This window comes from Mustela nivalis (assembly GCF_964662115.1).
Source record: "Mustela nivalis genome assembly, chromosome: 4".
Taxonomy (NCBI): Eukaryota; Metazoa; Chordata; class Mammalia; order Carnivora; family Mustelidae; genus Mustela; species Mustela nivalis.
Genome location: NC_139023.1, coordinates 64,518,631 through 64,537,962, shown reverse-complemented (window position 1 = coordinate 64,537,962; position 19,332 = coordinate 64,518,631). Strand labels below are relative to the sequence as shown.

General features: G+C 51.2%; 1 protein-coding gene across 7 annotated transcripts in view; it reads left to right on the top strand.

The window, feature by feature from the left end:
• AFAP1 (actin filament associated protein 1) overlaps positions 1–19,332 on the top strand; it is a 130,804-nt gene that overhangs the window by 79,834 nt on the left and 31,638 nt on the right. For all 7 annotated transcript variants that reach the window (XM_082727501.1, XM_082727498.1, XM_082727499.1 and 4 more), the window contains 3 exons: positions 10,094–10,189; positions 13,116–13,197; positions 15,701–15,850. In XM_082727501.1, the coding sequence (XP_082583627.1) occupies positions 10,094–10,189; positions 13,116–13,197; positions 15,701–15,850 (328 nt within the window). The remainder of the gene's footprint in view (positions 1–10,093; positions 10,190–13,115; positions 13,198–15,700; positions 15,851–19,332) is intronic.

Genomic DNA, 19,332 nt, shown 5'->3' with positions numbered 1-19,332 from the left:
TGACCCAGTCATTCCCTGCTCTAGGGAGAAGCCATGTCTATTTTCTCTGGCCTTCCTGATGGTCTTCCTCAGGAAGGTGAGTCCAGACCGTCTAGTCCCTCACTGCCGGCCGGTACCTGCTTTGGGAAAATGGGGTGGGGAAATGCTTTGGAAAAGGAGACCTTCTCTCTAACAGTGGCTCTCCGATGTGCCGGTGTCCCTTCTACCTCGAGCCTTCTTGCCCTCCTCTCCCCGTGAGCGTGTTCCACCATCACCCCAAACATGCAGGTAGCTTTTCTAGTGGCTGCCCCAGAAGAGCCGGAACAGAGTGTCTGTCTTCTTCCTGGAGTCCTGTGACTCGGTGTGCTTTGCATCCCCACACACAATTTGAGTGTGCTGCACACCACCACATCTGTCAGTAATATCTTCAAAACCCCCTTCACGTTTACAAAAGGCATTTCCACTGTCATCATGTCCTAGCACACAGAACGGCCACCTGAGGGAGGTGTTCTCAGGGAAAGCTTCACTGTTCAGGTGACAGGCCAAGTCCCCGGGAGGCGGGTGATAAGTGGCCAACAGGTGCCGGAACCAGGAGTCCACCTCGGATTTTCCCCCTTCACATCCTGCCTTCTTGTGCTGGGCTGCCCACCACTTGGCCATTTTCCCTTTATTCCTACTTCCTGGGTCCCAGCACCATCCCTTGAGGAAGGAGGGGGAAAAGATAAAGGAAACAAGGAGCCTTCGTTGTGATTCTATTTTCTTGGCCTGGTCCCACGCAGGGTGAGTGGTGTCCATCCTTCTGCAAGCTCTGCTTTCCCTATTCCCTAGCGGAGAAGCAAGAAGGGCCACCTTGAGCCCTGGGCTTTCTTCCTTGCCCGGTTCCTTCTTTATGACTCGCTCCACACGAAGCCTTAGAAAGCATAGCCAGCTTCTGTGTCCCTGGGACGTGGCCCTGAGCTAACCATGCAGCTCGCAAGTAGGGGCTTAGAGAGAAAATGTGTCCAAGACGTGGGGCACCGATGGAGCAGAACAGTCTTACCTCCTCTTTGGCCAGATGTAAGATGCACATCAGAGCCGTTCAGCTAATTCCACAGTGATGACTCTGTCGACAGAAGCTTGATTGCAAGGAATTTTTTTAACATCTGCTGGTATTTCTTAAAAGTGAAGTAAATACTACACGGTAAGTTACCTTCTTCTAAAAAGTTTGAATTGATTAATTTCTTAGTTCAATGTTTATGCTTTGCTCCTGTTACGTGTGTCAGTGTGAGAAGCCAAGAAGTCCCGAGGAGAAATGGACAGAGACAAAACTAGCTTCAGTCAGAGAATTTTCTTGCTTTAAGACCAGCAGAGACCGGAGAGGACCCGGGGTCGTGGTTTCTCAGTACTGTTATTAGATGGGCTGTTTTATCATTATCGCCTAGAAACTCAAGAAGCCTAGACTCCCAGTGACTCAGACTCATGAAAGTTCTAAGAATCTTTTCCTTTTCCTTTTCACCCTGTATCTTCTTGTTCAAGACCTCAAATGCTGCAGCTAGGATTGGAACAGGCCTCCCCTACTAACTCTGTCTCCCTCCTCAAAGGTAACTTTTATCCTGAATATTATGACTGAGGTATGCATTAAAAATACTTTTTTTCACTTATGTATGTACTTATAAATCAGAAGTTTTTTGTTTTGTTTTTTTTTTTTTTTAATATTTAAACACGTCCCTGTACTTCAGACTGCACGCTTCCTGCCCCTCGCGTTTTCCACTCACTGTTTCGTGTCTGCTCTGGGGGGTCGATGGCCGTGTGGTTTGCCACCCCCCCCCACCCCCACCACTGTCCTAGAGCGCTCCAGGGAGCATTGTTGTGCATGGTCCTTGGTCTCGCGTGTCATGGCTTCTCTGGGATGGCTGTCTATGGGGGCATGGCTGCCTTTAGAATGTGCGCATTTTCAACCCTACTAGATCTTGACAAATGGCTTCCCAGGTGTGCTTGTGCCATTAGACTGTCTGCCAGCACATGTGAGAGCAAGCATTTTGTGCGGTATCCTTTCCGAGGCTATTTACATATATATGCAGGCAAGGAGAAATGCAGATTTTAGCTTCCACCCCCATAGACAAGTTGTGGCATTCTGCCTCTTGCTTTTTGCACCTAAACAGTGTGTCTTGCAGATTTTTCCAATTTAGAGAATGGAGCCTCTTCTTTCACTTTCTTTTTTCCTTTCTTTTTTTTTTTTTTTTTTTTTTTTTTTACAGGACCTATCATTTCATTGTTTCAATAGACCATAATTTTTAAAAACTATTCTCTGATTCGTGGCTGTTGGGTTGTTTGCACACAACTCTGTGATAATCGACCCTGTGCATATCTCAGCTCACACTCTTGCTAGCGTGTGGCCTGACTTCCCAGAGAGGCTGTGCACTTGTGTGAAGGTCACGGGCACTTTTAACTTTGATACACAGCCACATCACTGTGCACGGAGGTCTGCCAGCTCGGCCTCTCACCAGTGATACATCTGAGTGCCTTTCCTTCACAACCTCACCCGCCATCTGTCCACAAGCCATGGGGAGCTTGCCAGTGAGATGGGGAAGGGTGGGTCTCCCTCTCTTGAATCTGTGTTTCGCTTCCTATGGTCTCGAATGAGCTACTTAGCTCCTCTGTGCCTCAGTCTTGTCCTCCGTGCAATGGGAGGGAGGATGGGTCATGACGGTGCCCCCTTCTCTGACTTGTTATGAGGATAAAATAACGAGATAGAAACATTTAGAAGAACATCTTGTGTAAGGTAAGTGTAAGCTGGTTCACTATTGTTTGGGTCCTGTTACCGTTATGCTACCACTTCTAGGTCCCAGTAAACTCACAAGTTCTGGCTGAAAACAGTTTAAAAATCATGATAGTGGGATGTGTCAGGGGCCCGAACTAGGGCTGTCCACATCACGGCCTCGCACCCTCCTGGCCCAGGACTGCCAGGACGCCTTTGTGTGTGCCCCCCAGGAGGACGTCCCTGAACTCGGCTCCCTTGCCCTCAGCCGTTACGTTGGGCCACATGTGCTCCTAGGATGTGGCTGGTTTGTTCCCCACCCTCTGTGGTGGGCACCCCTGCCTCCCACCACCCTGCCAGCCAGGGGGCAGCCTGGTCATTTCTTTCCTGTGAAGGGCTCTTCCCTTGTGAGGACATGGTGTGTCTAGGTTTCTTTACATCCTCATCCTCCGATGAATGAAAAACCACTCTGATTTTTTAAATATACCCACCTTGTTTTATCTGTCAAGGGGAGAGTGGCGGTCTTGGGTGCCTTTCTGTGTGGTCAACAGAATGGAGACACCTGTTCCTCCTTTACTTTGTCAATGGTCCTGCCAGATGGACCCCAGTGTGCCAGCTCTCTCAGAAAGCCAAATGTACACTCTTGGTGTTTCTCTGTGGTGCTATCGTGTTCTATTTTCAGTTCCCTTCTTCACTCCTACTTTCTTTTGGCTTCATTGGTTGTAATTAGGCCAACTTCTTGACGTTTATGCTTAGATAATTGATTCTCAGTTCTTTTCTTTATACACGTGTTCATTTAAAGCTCTCCATTGCTCCCCAAGCATAGTCTTCGCTGTGGCCTGTAAGTTCTGATGTTTGTGTTTTCATCATCATTCAGTTCAAAATCTTTCCTAGAATCTGTTGTGACTCCTTTTTTGACGACTGGTTCCTTCAGGGATATGTTGTCTACTTTCCGAACATTCAGGTTTTTAAAAATAATCTCTTTGCCTTGAGTTTCCAGTTCAAATTTACCATAGTCATAACTTGATAACGATTTTGCATCATAGAGATTTGTAGACTTGACTTGTAGTCAAGGTGGGTAATGCTCGTGTCTACACCGAGGGACATGCATTTTGCAGTTGCTGGGTGCACACGTCTACACGGGTCTGTCAGGTTGCACTTACTGTCCTCTCCAGATCATCTACTAATTCATGTTGTCAGCTAATAAAAGGGAGAGATGTGGTCATATCTACCTCTTTATGAATTTGTCTCTTTGTCTTTCTATTTCTATCAGTTCTTGCTTAATTTGTTTTGAGGCTATGTTAGTGGTTGTGTACAGAGTTTAAGTGGCGATACCTTGTGGTAGCTGAAACCCTTTCAAGAATATGAAATGTCCCTGTAGATGTCAGGGTGTCTCACCTCAAAGAATGACTCTGACTACACCACAGATGAATTCTTTCCTTCAGAGTGCCCTTTGATGAGAAGAAGTTGTATTTCTTCATTACTTCAATCTTTGCTTTTACAGCTGGTGTTTTTTGCCTTCTGTCCATAAAATCTTAGCATATTCCATTCACCAAGATAGTACCTACGTCTCCTTCTAGAACTTTATGGCTCTGTCTATGGACTGGTCTCTGACTCATACAGTTGGTTTTGTGTATAGGATGGCATATAGGGGTCAAAATTGATTTTCTTCCTATGGGTAGTCAGCTGTTTCAGTCCCACTGAGGACCCGAATTGCCTGGATTGGAAATCCACCAATTGAGTACATGTGGGCGCCTCTCTGAGCCCCTGTCTGCTTCATTAGTCTGCGTCTACATGGCCGTGCCAATGCCACATTGTCTTGATGGCTGCAACTTTACAGAGTTTTGAAATCAGCTAGCCTGTACCTTCTAACTTTGCTCTATTATTTTTCCAAATGATTTAAAGCTTTGAAATGACAGTTTTCTGTAAAATAAGTCAATGCCATTGTCAGAGCTTGTTATATTGTCTGGTCAAGCCCACATCTTTGTGATTGGAGTAGATTTTTTCCCCCCAAATTAAAGAACTACTCTCATTGGAGGCACAGCCCTTATTTATCTTGAAGATAGCATGCTAGAGTGGTGGACCTTGAAGGAAGGGTCTGGAAATCTGGAATATAGAATATAGTCCCAGAAGTCCTCTAACTCGTCAGGATCTTTGGAGTCCGCTAACTCCCACTTATCAAATGTAAATACTGCGGATCAGAATGATCACAAAGGCAGAGTGAAAAAATTACACAAATGTGGGCACCTGGTTGGCTCAGTGGGTTAAGCCACTGCCTTCGGCTCAGGTTATGATCTCCGGGTCCTGGGATGGAGTCCCGCATGGGGCTCTCTGCTCAGCAGGGAGCCTGCTTCTCTCTCTCTCTCTCTCTCTCTCTTTCTCTGCCTCTCCATCTACTTGTGATCTCTGTCAAAAAAATAAAATCTTAAAAAAAAAAAAAGGCGGAGGCTAAAAAAAAAAAAAAATTACACAAATGTGCTTTCAGAACTATAATGAAGTATTGCAATGTCAGTGGCTCCATTAGAGTCACCCCCTAGGATTCCTTTCTTAAAAACCCTAGAACAACTCTCTGTCACGAACCGTTTTACAAAAACGGGAGCCAAGTCCTTGTTAATGTCAACTGCTGTTATCCACGCCGTCCCAACTGATTACCCAGGCTTTTGGTATTATGACATGTGGCTTTAAGTCAGAGCTGACAGTCTCTAATGTGAGTCACACTCAGCCTTTCTTGTCCGGCGTGGAGAGCAGGAGGGCCGGCCGCGTGTGGCCAGCACCTGACCGGACCCACGCTTCTTCAAGCATCACGCCAGATTTGTTTCTCTTCCTTCGGTCTGCAATTTCCATTACCAGCAGTTCCTGCGAAAGCTGACTGACTCCGTGTGTGTGTGTGTGTGTGTGTGAGTGTGTGCGCACGCGCGCTCATGTGCGCATGTGTGTGTGCACGCGCGTGTGTGTATACAGATGCCGAAAACATGAGCCATGTTGCAGGGGTCAGTCAGAAGACAACAGTCAATATTCCCAGAAACAGAGTGGTCAGGTTTCCCTAAAAAATGTGCAGAGATTGTGTTTCTGGCAATGAGGGCTCAAGTTAAAAGCAAACAAAAATACCACAGAACATATAACAATTTGTTTTTTGAAGGATATGTGATTCTGAACTTGGATCCAGTTCTCTTAAATACATGCTGAACTTCTCATGAGCAGGGCTCCTTAAAAATAAATAAATCAATCAAAATACAAATATAGAATATATATTAATGAATATATATAAAATATATATATTCTATATATTAATACAGAATCTTCATCTGCAGCTATTAAAAGAATTTGGGCAATAATAAACCCTTTATTGATTCCTTCTGTATTAACTCGGGGGGGGGGGCAGTTGGGCAATGAATAGCGATCAAAAGAGAAAGACCGTTTCACCAGTCGGCCCGGGTAGTGGATGAAACCCACGGGAGCAGAGACAGGCTTACACTCCCTGATGTTTCAGCAGTGCCTTTCTCTTTCCCAGATACACAGGCCTAGCCCTAGGTGTGTCTGGGTCCCTGTGGCCACCAAAGTTCCTGTCTGTTTCCTAAGCACCATGGTGATGCTGCACTCTGTGTAAGGTCAGGCAGGGGGACCCCAGTAGAGAACAAAAGTGTATCCTTTATCTGCACACAGAATTCTAAGCAGACGGATGCATGGGTTGGGTTTACAAAGGAAGGCTTCTCAGGGAAGTCGAGGACGCTCTGCCACTTCCATGGCCAGGTCATCTCATCTGGCCATTCAGCGAGTCTGCTGTTCCTCCACCCTGTGTTTGCGGGCAGAATGGACCCTGATGTGGAAGTGGGGATAGGAAAGGAGACATTCGAGGGACCAGGAGAAGGCGAGGAAGTCCGCCCGGGTGCTGCAGGCATGGGTCTTAGCTGAATGCTCTTTTTTTCCTTTTTTCCTCCAAGGTTTTCAGAAACCTCTGCAGAGGACAGGGGGAAGGTGGTCCTGGGGGTTTACTTACTGGACGTGATGGCCTGGTTTCCTCCCCTCTGGATTTCACTCCTTCCTTCATCTTTCTTGCCCAGAGAAAATGTCAGGTCCAGTTGGGTTCCTTGTTTTCACCTTTTTTTTTTCCTTTCATCACACTTTTTAGGTTGCTGTTCTGTGCTAGGCTTTGGAAATGCTCGCATAAGGAAGGCGTAGTCCCGTCTCTGAAAGCAAGCCCAGCTGAAGAGAAGAAAGAGCCCCATGGGCGTACAGGGCACGGGAGCAGTGTCCATGTGAGACACGCCTGGCTGGCTGTGGCCAAGGGCAGGGAGAGCTGAGCCATGTGCCCTGTGGGGGCAGAGCCTGCTTCCAGGGCACATGAGACAGAGGCTGAGACTTGCAGGACAAACCCAATCCAGCAAGCCAGATCCAGCCTGAAGATACAGTTCACGTCACTCGCGCGTGAGACAGGGATGGGAAGGAGGGGGGGTTTCTTGGAGCAAGGGTGCCGCACATTGTGGCCCCGCCCTCCTTGGAAAAAAGAAAGAAGGGAAAAGGAAAGCTGCTTTGTGCAGAAACGCCTTTGCCAGAGAGAGGATTCTGCAGGTTCTGTTTTGTGAGGTTCAGCCTTCTGGTGTGTGATGAGGAGCTTGTAAGTTTCAGGTTAGTTTGCGTGATTGTCAGAGCCACACCCTCTGTTTAAGGCTATTGTCTCAGGAAAGGGGCACATGCGAGCTTCGTGCCTGTTCTGGGAGAAGCTGGGCTGGGCATCTCATGTTGCATGATCCTGCTTTCCTCGGTGGCCCAGAGACCTTCTTTTGTGCATGTTCTGGACGAGGACATCCGGCCCGAGTCTGCACAGCTTAGCCTCCCCTACGCAGCAGGAGGTAGAGTTAGGGTTGAAACCCCATTTCTGTTCAACACCAGAGCCCAGGAGATTCTCCTGCGGCGTGCTCTTTCCCTGGAGAAAAGACAAACTCTTGTCCTTAGATCAAGTGAGAATTTGCCTTGTCAGCTAAAGACCTGATGACGTCCCAGGGGAGGCATGGGAGTAGAGACCCGGCCAGAGCAGCGGGAGCGGAATCCACGTGGACAGAGATGCAGGCGTCCAGAAGGCCCAGGTCCCCCGGTGGATGTCACTTGGATGACGCCTTCACTCCTTGGAGGAGATAGGGAGAAAAACATGGCAGCAAACTCTCTGGGCTTTTCTTTCTTTTCCCTTTGTCCTGTTTTAGTCTCAAATGTGAACTTTGCTCCATAGCTTTTTCGTAAGACAGCTGAGCAGCAGAATGGCTGCAAACACTGTCCTGAGGACCCGTCAGGTCCTGGCACTGATCCCAACCCCAGCGTAAGCCAGGGCACTCAGACATGTCTGCAGAGATCGTGTTGCAAAATTATGACCCAGATATCTGGGACTTTGGTGTTTCAGCTCTGCCCTGAAGACACATGGGCTGGACTCAACTTGCAACTTCATTCCAAAAAGAACGGAAGACGTTTTGAAGGAACTGCTGCCTAACTTTTCCCTTGCTAGCCTGCAAATTCCAACAACCCAGGATCCCACTCTCCTGCTCCCTGCACGTCCCCAGCCCTCAGAACCATGCCCAGCTCATGGCAGGAGCTCAGTAGTGACAGCGGGGGACAGTGGGTGACCTTGGGGGCTCTGTGAGCACTAGCACAGCCAAGGACCACTACCTGTGTGCCGCAGACGCCCCCATGCTTATCAGTCTCAGGCAGGATCCTTTCTGAGCCCTCCGTGTCGATGGTGAGGACACTCAGAGTAGTGACAGTGTTGGCCAGAGAAGCCGCCACCACGTGCCAGGCCCTGGCTTGGGCATTTTGCAGAGAAAATCTCATTTTTTATGGATGTCACCATTCTGGCATAGCAGGACAGTCATCCGGACACTCCTTCCTTTGCTGGTGAGGAGAAGTAGGCTCAGTAAGGTTGGGCCTTTGAACCAGCAGCTGATGCTCTGGTCTCGCATTTCACCAAAGAGACACAGAACCAGCCTGACAGGGGTGTCCTCAAACTCCCGCCACCAAGCACACTGTCCTTCTCCAGAAGGAGAAGTGGAAATTCCACTGCCTCCTCTGGAAATTCCTCCTCCCTGCTCCTGGGAGCTGCATCACTCCCCTCCCCCCTCCTGCCCCCAATTCCCTGGCCATTCCCGCTCATTCTTGCACCAGCCTCTCCCCTTTGGCTTGGCTCTGGTCCTTGTCCTGGACTTGCATTCTGCTCTGTCTGCCCTCCCCCTTGCAACTCACCCCCTCCTGGTCTGGGAGCGGGCCTCTTCTCCCCTGACTCCCAGTTTAGTTCCAGCTCTGCCTAGAAGTTTTCCTCTGCTCTGTTGTCACCCGCCTCGCTTCTCCCCTACCTGCTACTTCTCTCTGCCTCTTCCATCTGAATGGTAGCACCCAGCTGCCTGGGAGGTGACACTTCCCTCCTGCTCTGCCTGACCCTCTAGCAGGGCCTGCTGGATCTCCAAAATCCTCTGCAAGCTGCTGGTTTGCTCCTTCCCGCCTTTGCCACGGCCTGTACTGCCCCACTCTTGGCTCCAGGCCACTATGGGAGGCCTGGCACGTTTCCTTTTTAGTTCTTGTGTGCTGTCTGTGACTTCTGACAGTGGTGTCCCCTTGCGTCGCAGGCACTGTCTCAGGCCGTTTATGTCCCACAGGTAGGACCATTGTGTCTGCTCTACTGGTGGAAGCACTGGAGCACCAGGCAGTTAATTAAATTGGCCCAAGGTGAAAGCTGGGGTGAAACCCCAGACAGTGGAGCTCTCCAGGCCTCGGTGCATATGGCCTCCCAGAACATCACTCCCGTCACTCTGGGGCATGGGCTGGTCAAACCCAGCCTCCTCACTGGGCCTGAAGGCACTGTGGGAGCCTCCTGGTGGTCTGCCCCCATCTCCTGCCACATGGCACCAGGTAGTAGCCTTAAACACTCCAATCCACCACAGAGCCTTTGCATGGCCCCTCTGTCTGGAAGCCTTTTCTGCTGGTTCCTCATGTGGCTGGGTCCTCTGGAATCCCAGTGAGGCCTCCTGATCTTGTCAATTCGCTGTTCCCTTTTCGTTCCCTTCCAGTCTTTGTAGCCCTACTGCCATCTTACTTGACCTTCGTGTTTGGGTGATCCTCACCGTTTGCTGTGATATCTAACTTCCATTGGAATGCAGGCCCCAGGAAAGCAAGGCCATGCATTCTCCCCATATCCTAAACCCTGCGTCCATCCTGGGATCGGGGAAACATTTGCTGAGTCAACAAATGAGCACTTCCTACCTTGGGACTTAGAGCAAGTGCCTCTGGGCCCATAGACTTCCCCGCTGCGCTGTACACCTTTGCCTGTTCATGCTGGCTTCAGCCCTGTAGGTCAGCGTCCCCTCTGAGATCACTCAGGCCCATCTCTGCTTCTCGTAGGTGATCCGAGACGTCTACAGCGGCTGCAGCGGGCAGGCGGAGTCAGAAGGTCCTCCCCCGTCGAGCTCCCCGGTGCACAAGACAGAGCTGGAGAAGGTAAGGACGTCTTTCTCCCTAGGAACAACGCTCTAACCACGGATTTAGCCCTCCCTCGGTGCTGTGATAGCATTCTTTGAGGATTTTAGCCCTTGGAGGTAGGAGTAAAAGTACAATCCTTCTGTTTCTGCATTTCGAGTGCCTACTTCTGTATGAAGCCCGAGTTAGTCCTTTCACAGATCATATGGCTGCTTTGATCATCCCCCAGCCATAGCTGCAGAAATGGGTTGAAACGTGCAGAAGGATTTCAGGGGTTCAAGGCTAGCTCGCTGGCCCATGGCGGAGTTGAACTCTGTGTGCTGGTCCTTGTACATCTGGAAGGTGGTGGGCACCATGTCAGTGTGCCTTCCCGAAGGGTTATTCCCCACAGACCAGGATGCGTTCCCCATCCATTTCTGCTCTGTATTCAGTTGGCTGGTTGGAAGGTGCAGTGAGAGCCCAGCAGTGGGGCTGGAGGGTTGGTCTTTCTTGCAGGAAATGTGTGAACCCAGCACTGCTGGATGCCATGCCCGGCCCTCTCTGTCTGTGCCCTCTGTGCCTGCACACACACCACACACACATGTCTCCTCTCTGTGCAGGCTAGGCGGTGGTCTTGTGGGGCAGCCTGTGGTCCTGGAAACTTCTGAGTCCTCCCCAGCTAACCCCTGCTGCCAGCGAACAAATTCCTTTTTGTCTGTTCTTATTTCAGCCCGAGATCTCCAGGAAGCAGAACTGATAAGGGTGTGTGTGTGTGTGTGTGTGTGTGTTACTAAGTACATATAATATTTAAATGTAAAATATGGCTTATATTGCAAAACTATGTAAGTATGTATACAGATACACACAAATATATATATGCGCACACACACAAAGGATTTATTTTTTTAAGATTTTATTTATTTATTGGAGAGAGAGAGAGAGCAGGAGCAAGGGGAGGGGCACAGGGAGAAGCAGACTCCCTGCTGAGCAGGGAGCCCAACATGGGACTTGATCCCAGAGTCCTGGGATCATGACCCAAGCTGGAGGCACTTAACCAACTGAGCCACCAAGGTGCCCCTGAAGAGATTTATTATAAGGAATTGGCTTATGTGATGATGGGAACTAGCAGATCCAGCTCAACAGTGTAGGTCCATGGGCTAGAGACCCAGGGGAGCCAATGGTGCAGATGAAGTCTGCTGGCAGTCTTCTGAAGAATCCCCTCTTGTGGGGGAAAGCGGGTCTTTTGGGTCGCTCTGAGCCTTCACCTGATTGGGTGAGGCCCACCTGCATTATAGTGGGCAGCCTGCTGACTTGCATCCACTGATCTCAGTGTTAGTCTCATCACCAGCCCCCTCCAAGCAGACACAATAAATTAACCTCCCAGTCCTCACCCAGACACTGTGACGCAGCCAGCCTGTTTGTTTTTCTCCTAATGACAAAACCCATGCCTGCTCACTGTAGAAATTCGGAAAGTGCAGAGAAACAGAAAGAGGAGGAAGGAAGTGAGGCTGCCAGAGGAGGCAGCTTCCCACAGCACTCTGTGTAGGTTTAACCAGTGGGGTGCTCTGGTGCATAAAATTTCTTAGGCTGCCTCTCCCTCCCTTCCCTGTATCCTGTTAGCAGTGTTCCAGCTTTTTGAAAACTTGTAATAAGCAGCAAGCGCTTCTGCATTTTCACCAGGCACGTTACCCTGGATCTGTGCATCTCTGCTATTTGTATCAGAACCCCCCGTCCCAGGCCTGTCTTCCTTTTTCAGATGGTTTAACATAGCGTGGTACTTGGCATCTCACTCACGAGTCTTTGCTGTGTCTCTGTGACCCAAGAAGAGACTTCCAGAAGCTGGCTTACTAGACCAAATGGTAGAGCTATTTCTTACGATTTTGGCTCACGCTGCTAAGCACTCCTCTTTACAGACAGGCTGCCCCATGCCTCTTTGCGGAGCACATCAGGGCTCCCATTCCCCATGGGCGCTGGCCATTCTGATCTCTGACATCTAAGACCATCCTCTGAGGGCCTGGTCAGACCCACCAACCCGGGCCCCAGGGCTGCTTCCTGGCCTGAGAGCTGGGGCAGTGCTGGTTTTCGTGATGCTGTCCCTGGGGGACTTGGCCCATGACAGGTACCCTCTAAAAGCCCCAATTTCCTCCCTGTGACTCCTCCTGGCATCGCAATAGGATCGCAGACACCCACCTGCTATCTTTGGCACCACCGCCCGGACCCCTTGATAGCAGCTGCTGCCCTCGTGTCGTCCAGATGTTTTGTATGTCTCCAGCCAGCCAGGCTCTGTGGCACTGGGCTATGATGCACAGAACGGGGTGGGGAGGTGTGTCTAGCCTACTTCCTCTTCCTCCCAAACCCCCTGATGCCACAGTCTCCCACCAGAATGGATGATCCCAGCTCCAAGCAACATCTCCTCTTTAGGTGCCAGCTTGGGGTCCTAATCATGCTCCTTACATCCAGATCTCAGGCCTGAAAGAATTTCAAGTTGTCAGGCATGCCCTTGGGCGGGTTCTATGGTAGCTCGTCTCGGTGAGTATATTCGGAGGGTTTGTGTTACGGGCGATGTCTGACCTCACCCGGTTATTGGTTGGCGACAGAACGAAATTGAGTGCATGGTGAGCTGTTTCTGGAAGGATAACACAGTTTGCTGAGGGAACTATCTTTTGTAATCTTAATATTTTTTCAAAATTACTTGTAAGCAAACAGGATTTGGATGCAATAGGGGTGGTACTAGAGAGCGTGTTTGTTATACTTTGGTGAGTTTGTTCTTCGTTCCTCTGCTGTTTCTGAGGCTTCAGCAGTGAGCCACCTAGCAGCCTATCTGTCCCCAAGCGCCAGCCTCTCTGTGTGGCTGTGGACTTGGCCACACTTCCTTCCACTGTGGGGATCACTGTGGATGCATCCACGAGACATCACGTGGCCAGTGGGAGCCACGGTTAGAGTCATTTCATCCTTTTTACCCTCATAGAAGCTGTCTTCTGAGAGACCCAGCTCGGACGGGGAGGGCGTCATGGAGAATGGAGTCACCGTGTGTGAAGGAAAAGAACAAGGTGAGTTCTACTCGCACCCAGACCTCAAACGCTGAAACATGAAAACAAGAGTAATCAACAGAGGCGGGCGCCAGCTCCACAGGCCCTGATTGTGGGACAGGTCTCCTTGGAAGTTTGGTGACAGACACAGCATGGTCCGGGTCACACGTGGGAAGTGCAGAGAAACCCCTGTGTTTGATGGGAGCCCCACGTGTCTTCACCTGCCGTCCTACCGATCCCTGGCCCGGGTGTAGACGGCCCGGGTATAGACGGCCTGTCTGTATTCCGACTCCCAGGCTCCCCGCAGCTCATTTCCTCACCTGACTTGTCACTGAAAGGACTTTGCAGCCAGGAGAGCTGGCTGTCCCATGGTATCAGGTGTAAGAATGTCCTTCCTTTTAAGGCTGGATGACATTCTAGCCTCTGGAGGGACCACACTATGTTTATCTGTCCATCTATCAGTGGACCCTTGGGTTCTCCCACGTTCTGGCCATTGTGAATGATGTTACTGTGAATGATGCATTGGGGTTTTGAATTATTTTTTTTCTAAGTCAACTTTTCAAGCAAAAATTAGTACTCTGTAATTGTGGCTTTAATTTGCATTTCCGTAATGATGAATGATGTTGAAGCTTTTTTAATGTGTTTTTTTTTTTTTTTTTTTTTGCCAACCATGTATCTGATGAAATGTCTATCCAAATCTTTGTCCGTATTTGTATTGGATTTTGTTCATCTTTACTGACCGCTGAGAGCTCTTTGTGTATTTTGAATACAAGTCCTTTATTGGTGTGTCTTACATGTAACTTTTCCCGGTCCGTGGCTTGACTTTCACTTTCCTTCCTGGGGTGTGGACCAAGAGGAGAGTAGGATTTGCAGGTTGTGGGGGAGTTCTCCTTGTGCAAAGCCAACAGCCTGTGTGCTCGTGGCCCTGGGACCTCTGCTTCCCAGAGGAGAAGCCCTCCAACCTTGCTCATTTGTGCTCTTGCACTAGAAGGGAACAGACACCCCCCCCCCCAGCTCTGAAATGACATCCCCTTCAACCTCACAGCAAGCCAGGCCACGGAGAACCTTGAAATCCAAGTAACTCAGACTCTTGGGCTACAACCAGGTTCACGCCGAAAGGTCACGGTCTCTGCCTCTGCCCGCGTGATTCCCTGACACGGTCACGTCAGAGTGCAATTTCAATTCTCACCATCGGAAGTTACTCAGGGGAAGGCATTGTCTGTGTCCTCCCGCGGCACATAACATATAATCAAAGCCAGGAAAGCTATCTTTAAATTTTGCCCTGAAACAGAAAAACCTACAATCTCAGGTTCCCATGCAGGCGTGGGGCGCGGCAGGCATGGGCTTTGTCGGTCCCTGTCCTCGTTTGCCATTTCTTTCCCGGCTCCCTGCTGGAAGTCAGGTTCACAGAAAGATACACAAGTCTAGGTGTCTGTGTCCGAGAACGCATCGGTATCTAGAACTCCCCTGCTTTGTTTCCACGAGGACGGTGACCTGGCTTCGCAACTGCTCTGCTCTGTGTCCTGCAGACGCTAAGTCGTTGCTGAAGGAAGCCGGTGGTTTAAATACACTGTGGCTTCGACCTCAGCTTTTCCCCTTGCCCACTCTCAAGCTGTTTGCAGGTGACGGATCTCAGCAGGGCTCCCCCTATCCCAGCCGTGTTGTCGCTCAGATTCTCTGCAAGCTGCATGACAGTGTTCGCCCTGATGACAGTTACGACTTTGCCAATGCTGGAAGTTAGCTTTGCCTCTGTAGCCTGTCCCTCCCTGCACGCCATGCGCTCACGGCATGTGCCGTTCGGACCCCTGTGGCTTTCCTGCTCTGACTTGGGCTGAACATCCTAAGTTTTGAGGGTTTATTCATAATTTTATTACACGTGCCACATGCTGCCTTCATGTAGTAAATAGCGGCGCATATTCTCACATTCTTTTGTACTTTCGCTTTTTCCTCCAAGGAGTCCCTTTCCACTGCTTTTGCAAGAAATTAATCAGGGATCTTCGGGGAGTTCAAAGTATGATCTCTTTTCTTGGTAGATCTCTTTCCAGCAGGTACTTTCCCAATAGGAGCAAACGCTAGCAGAATTGAAAGTAAATGTAACCTCTTCGCTTTGAGCCATGAGATGGAACCCTACGCTCCCCTCCCCTCCCTGAGCTGGCCAAGGTATGGCCGCACTGCTTCCTTCTGTTCCTCCAGCTTCCCCAACTTCCTTTGTGTTGGCCTTCCCAGAAGGCTTCCCCGGCTCCCCCTGTCTCTGCCGCGTCACCCCACTGTAGATCTCTGCACAGGCCTGGTGCCATCGGGCCGGCCACCTCTGTGTATGCACACATGCGTGCATGTCCTCCTGCAGAACACCTGTCTTCTTCTCTCTTCTGGGCCCACACCGATCGCTGGCACACAGCAGGTACTCAGTGAGTGAAAAACAAGGAAGATAAGATTGACCATGATTTAGGCTTTTTAAAAAATGTTCTCAGTTGAAGTCTGTAATCGAAACACACTTTCTTGTTTTCATCATTGTTCTTGACAGTCAAGAGGAAAAAAAGTTCCAAATCAGAGGCCAAGGGCACTGTGTCCAAAGTCACTGGGAAGAAGATCACCAAGATCATCGGCCTGGGGAAGAAAAAGCCCTCGACGGATGAGCAGACCTCGTCTGCGGAGGAGGATGTCCCCACCTGCGGTAAGACGGAGGGGGCCTGGCCGTGAGTGTGGCCTCTTCTGCAGTGGCCTCTGCTTCCCGTGGGCTTGCTCGAGTCAGGCTGGTGATCCTCAGCATGGCGGGAGAGCGGGAGACGTGCGGTGTCTTTACTGCTTCGTAATAAAAGATCTCGCAAGGGTTCGGCCTGATCTCAGGTTCTTTCAAGACGAAAAACAAATTCTTTCTTTGAACCTGTGAAGTTTTCCCAATTTCCTCTGAAGCATTTCTCAGCTGGGGCACACGCACGTGCCTTGGCGAGCGATGGGAAAAGCATGGAGCGCAGCACAAGAGCAGGGTCACAGTTGGCGCTCTTCCCCAGGCTGACAGGGGAAACCGAGCATCCTGACAACACTGCCTGTCTCAGACCTCGGGTTCAAGTGCAGCCTGCTGGACCACCCCGTCCTCAGCCAGTCAACGGGAGTCCTCTCCGAGCAGCTGCCCCTCACAGCCCCAGGTTAGGGTGGGCACTGGCAACACAACCCCAGCCCTCCCAGGGTTTCCGTTTACGTGGCAGAGACGGTTCTGAATGAGGGGCTATGGGCAGAGACGTGCAGTGTGACCCGGTGACTAAGAGGAGGGAAACCAGGGCAGTGGGAACGTCTCCCTGGGACCCTGGGGTAGAGGCAGACAGGGTGGCCACTGGGGAGGGATGGAGGCTGGGGTTGTACAGGGGTCCTGTTTTCTTGGCCACCACACAGCGCTTCGCTGGAGAACAGCCCTAGAAGCCAGGCGATGAGGCTTTGGCCTCTATTAGGAACTGAGGCTGGGCTATGGTGCCCGGACACCCCAGTGGCCCAACCCATGTCCTGTCACCAGGTCCCTGGTCGCGTCCTTCTGCAAACCCATTCTGCTCGCCCTGGTATTGCAGTGAGCATCCATCTGCCCACAGATGGGGCCTAGCTGGGGGATACACTGCCCCAAGCGTCCAACATTGGCCATACAGACAGCTATGAACCCGTTCGACAGCCATCGCGTCCCAGGGCATGAACTGTGTCAGGGCAATAGGAGGAGTTGGCGCTGCGGCAGGGAGGGTGCAGGGGTTGTCACTGTGGGTGGGGGCCAGAGCGTACAGGAGCCAGGTGTGAGCTGAGCCCCGAGAGCAAGTCCGGGGTTAGGTCCCCGCTCCCTCTGGCCTCGACCGTTGGGGATCTAGGCAGCCCCACGTGTGAGATTTCAGTGGGCCCCGTACGGTCACGTCCTTTGTCAAGCCTTGGCCGCCCTGGGTGGTGGTACGCCGAGGGGGCAGAACGACACTGGACCACACAGAGTTCTGGCACCGAGGGGCAGAAGGAAAAATGTGAATCTGTTGGAGCCGAAGTGCTCTTTCCTGTCTACCCTGCCTCCCCCGGTGCTGCGAGAAGCACTTGGTGTGGGATGGTTTGTCCTCGCGGGTTGGCCCCGCAGGGGAGTCAGAGATGAAAAATGGAAGGAAGGAATTAGCCAACAAAGGGAACTGCTTTTTCAGCTTCATTTTTGACTTTTTTTTTTAAAGGTTTATTTATTTGAGAGAGAGAGAAAGAGAGAGTGTGTGCAGGAGTGGGAGAGGGCCAGAGGGAGAGGGAGAGAGAATCTGTGGCAGGCTGCCTACTGAGTGTGGAGCCCAACGTGGGGCTCGATTCTAGGACCCTGAGATCACAACCTGAGCCAAAACACCAAGAATCAGACACTTAACCACCTGAGCCACCCAGGAGGCCCTTGTTTTTGTGTTTTAAACTGCTCTAGGTCCACGGAAGAAGTAGGAATTCTCTCATGAAAAGCCACATTCATGTGGCAGGCAAGGCAGACAGTGGGGTCCAGACCCTCATTACAAACCAGAACACAGAGCCCCGCAAAGCCATGGCACAGCCAGTGGCGGCAGGGTGTGTTGGTGGGGGGGGTAAGCTGGCCCGCTGACCCAGCTCTGCCCCCACCTTCGGCAACTGCCTACTCAAACCCCTCATAACCAGCCTCCCTGCATTGGTGAGCAGGCCTTGCAGGAAATCCTGCTGCTGGCACTTTCTTGGAAACATAGTCGGTCGCGCTGAGGGCAGGAAGGGAGGAATCTGGAGCCTGTAATTACCCATGGATGGATTTCTACCAAACAGCTCAGGGGACATCTTTAGCCTCTATTAAGAGAACGTCCTCTGTCCACAAGATTTTAAGACTGTCCTGTGGCTCTTCCCCTTGTCTAGGGGCCAGAGAAAGGGCCTGTAGAGAAAGGAAGGGGGAAATGACTGTTCCCAGTGGTTTGGGTATAGCTGCAAAGTCGTAGGCAGAAAATGTCAGCTGGATGAAGGCCCAAGACCCCTGTCGTGCCAAGCTGGGGCCGTGCAGCCGTGGTCCCTGCACAGTGAGCAGGGCCGGAAGAGCCAGGCCAGAGGGACCGTGCTGCTAGGCAGGCAGAGGAGAGCTCCCGAGAGCAACCACGACCTGGGTTCGAATCCAGCTCTTCTGTGAAATGTAGCTGGGCAGGTGGGTCTCTAGATGCGTAATAACGATCCTGTTGGGGGATGGGAGATTGTTCCCCTGGGGAGTGAAGAGGGGCAGTGAGTCCCCTGGGCAGCCTGGCAGCGCTGTTCCTTCCTGCCCTGAGGCTGGGCAGTGCTGGGGGTGTCAGTTGGGGGAGCGCTATGCACAGCCACTGCACAGAGCCACTGATCGGAGGTGGGTGCCAGTCCCCTGAGCAAAGAAGGACCTTCTCTTTGCCCTTCGCTGGTGCTCACGAGCCTGTGTAGGAACTCAGCAGTTGTTGTCTGGAGATGCGTGTCCTCTCCCTCTCTGCCCCATCTGTCCCCCGCTGGACCCGCACTCCGGCCTCCTGATTGGCCACCTTCTCTGCACCGTCCTGGCTACCAGCTGGGAGCTGCGCAAACAGGGTCCTGCACTGAAATCCAAGTCTCTTTGTGGCCCAGGTCAGAGCCTCTGATGGTCCTGTCTCAGGGCAATGCTGCAGCGGTCTCTCCTGCCTTTCGCGGTGAGGCCAAGAACTACCGTGCACCCCAACTGTGCCCCGGCTCCCGGCACAGAGCCTGGCAGCCAAAGGCAGCTCAGCCAGCTCGCAGACGCAATAAATTAGCTTAAGCAAATTGTGTTGCCTCCCTGAGCCTCAGGTTCTTCCCTCTGTGAGACAGGTTCCTCCTGACCTTGTTCTCCTAAGGAAATTAAAGATGAAATCATGAGCGCTAAGCTCGGTGCTTCATAACGAGGTCATAATTTACACTCAGTAAACGCTTGCTGTGATCGCTCATTGGTTCACCTGACTGACATGCTTATTTTTTAAAAGACCTGAGCACGCAGACGGATTCAAGGCAGCGTCTTGGCAGTGCCGGTGTGTGGCCTGGGTCATCAGAAACACGGAAGACGTAGTCCCAGGTCCCAGGTGGAGGGTCCCAGGGGTCAGCAGAAGTTGATCTAGCCTGACAGCCTTGCTGGATGTTTCCAGGGCCCCTCCTAGCTCAGCTTTTCGGGGACTTTGTGTAGTTTCC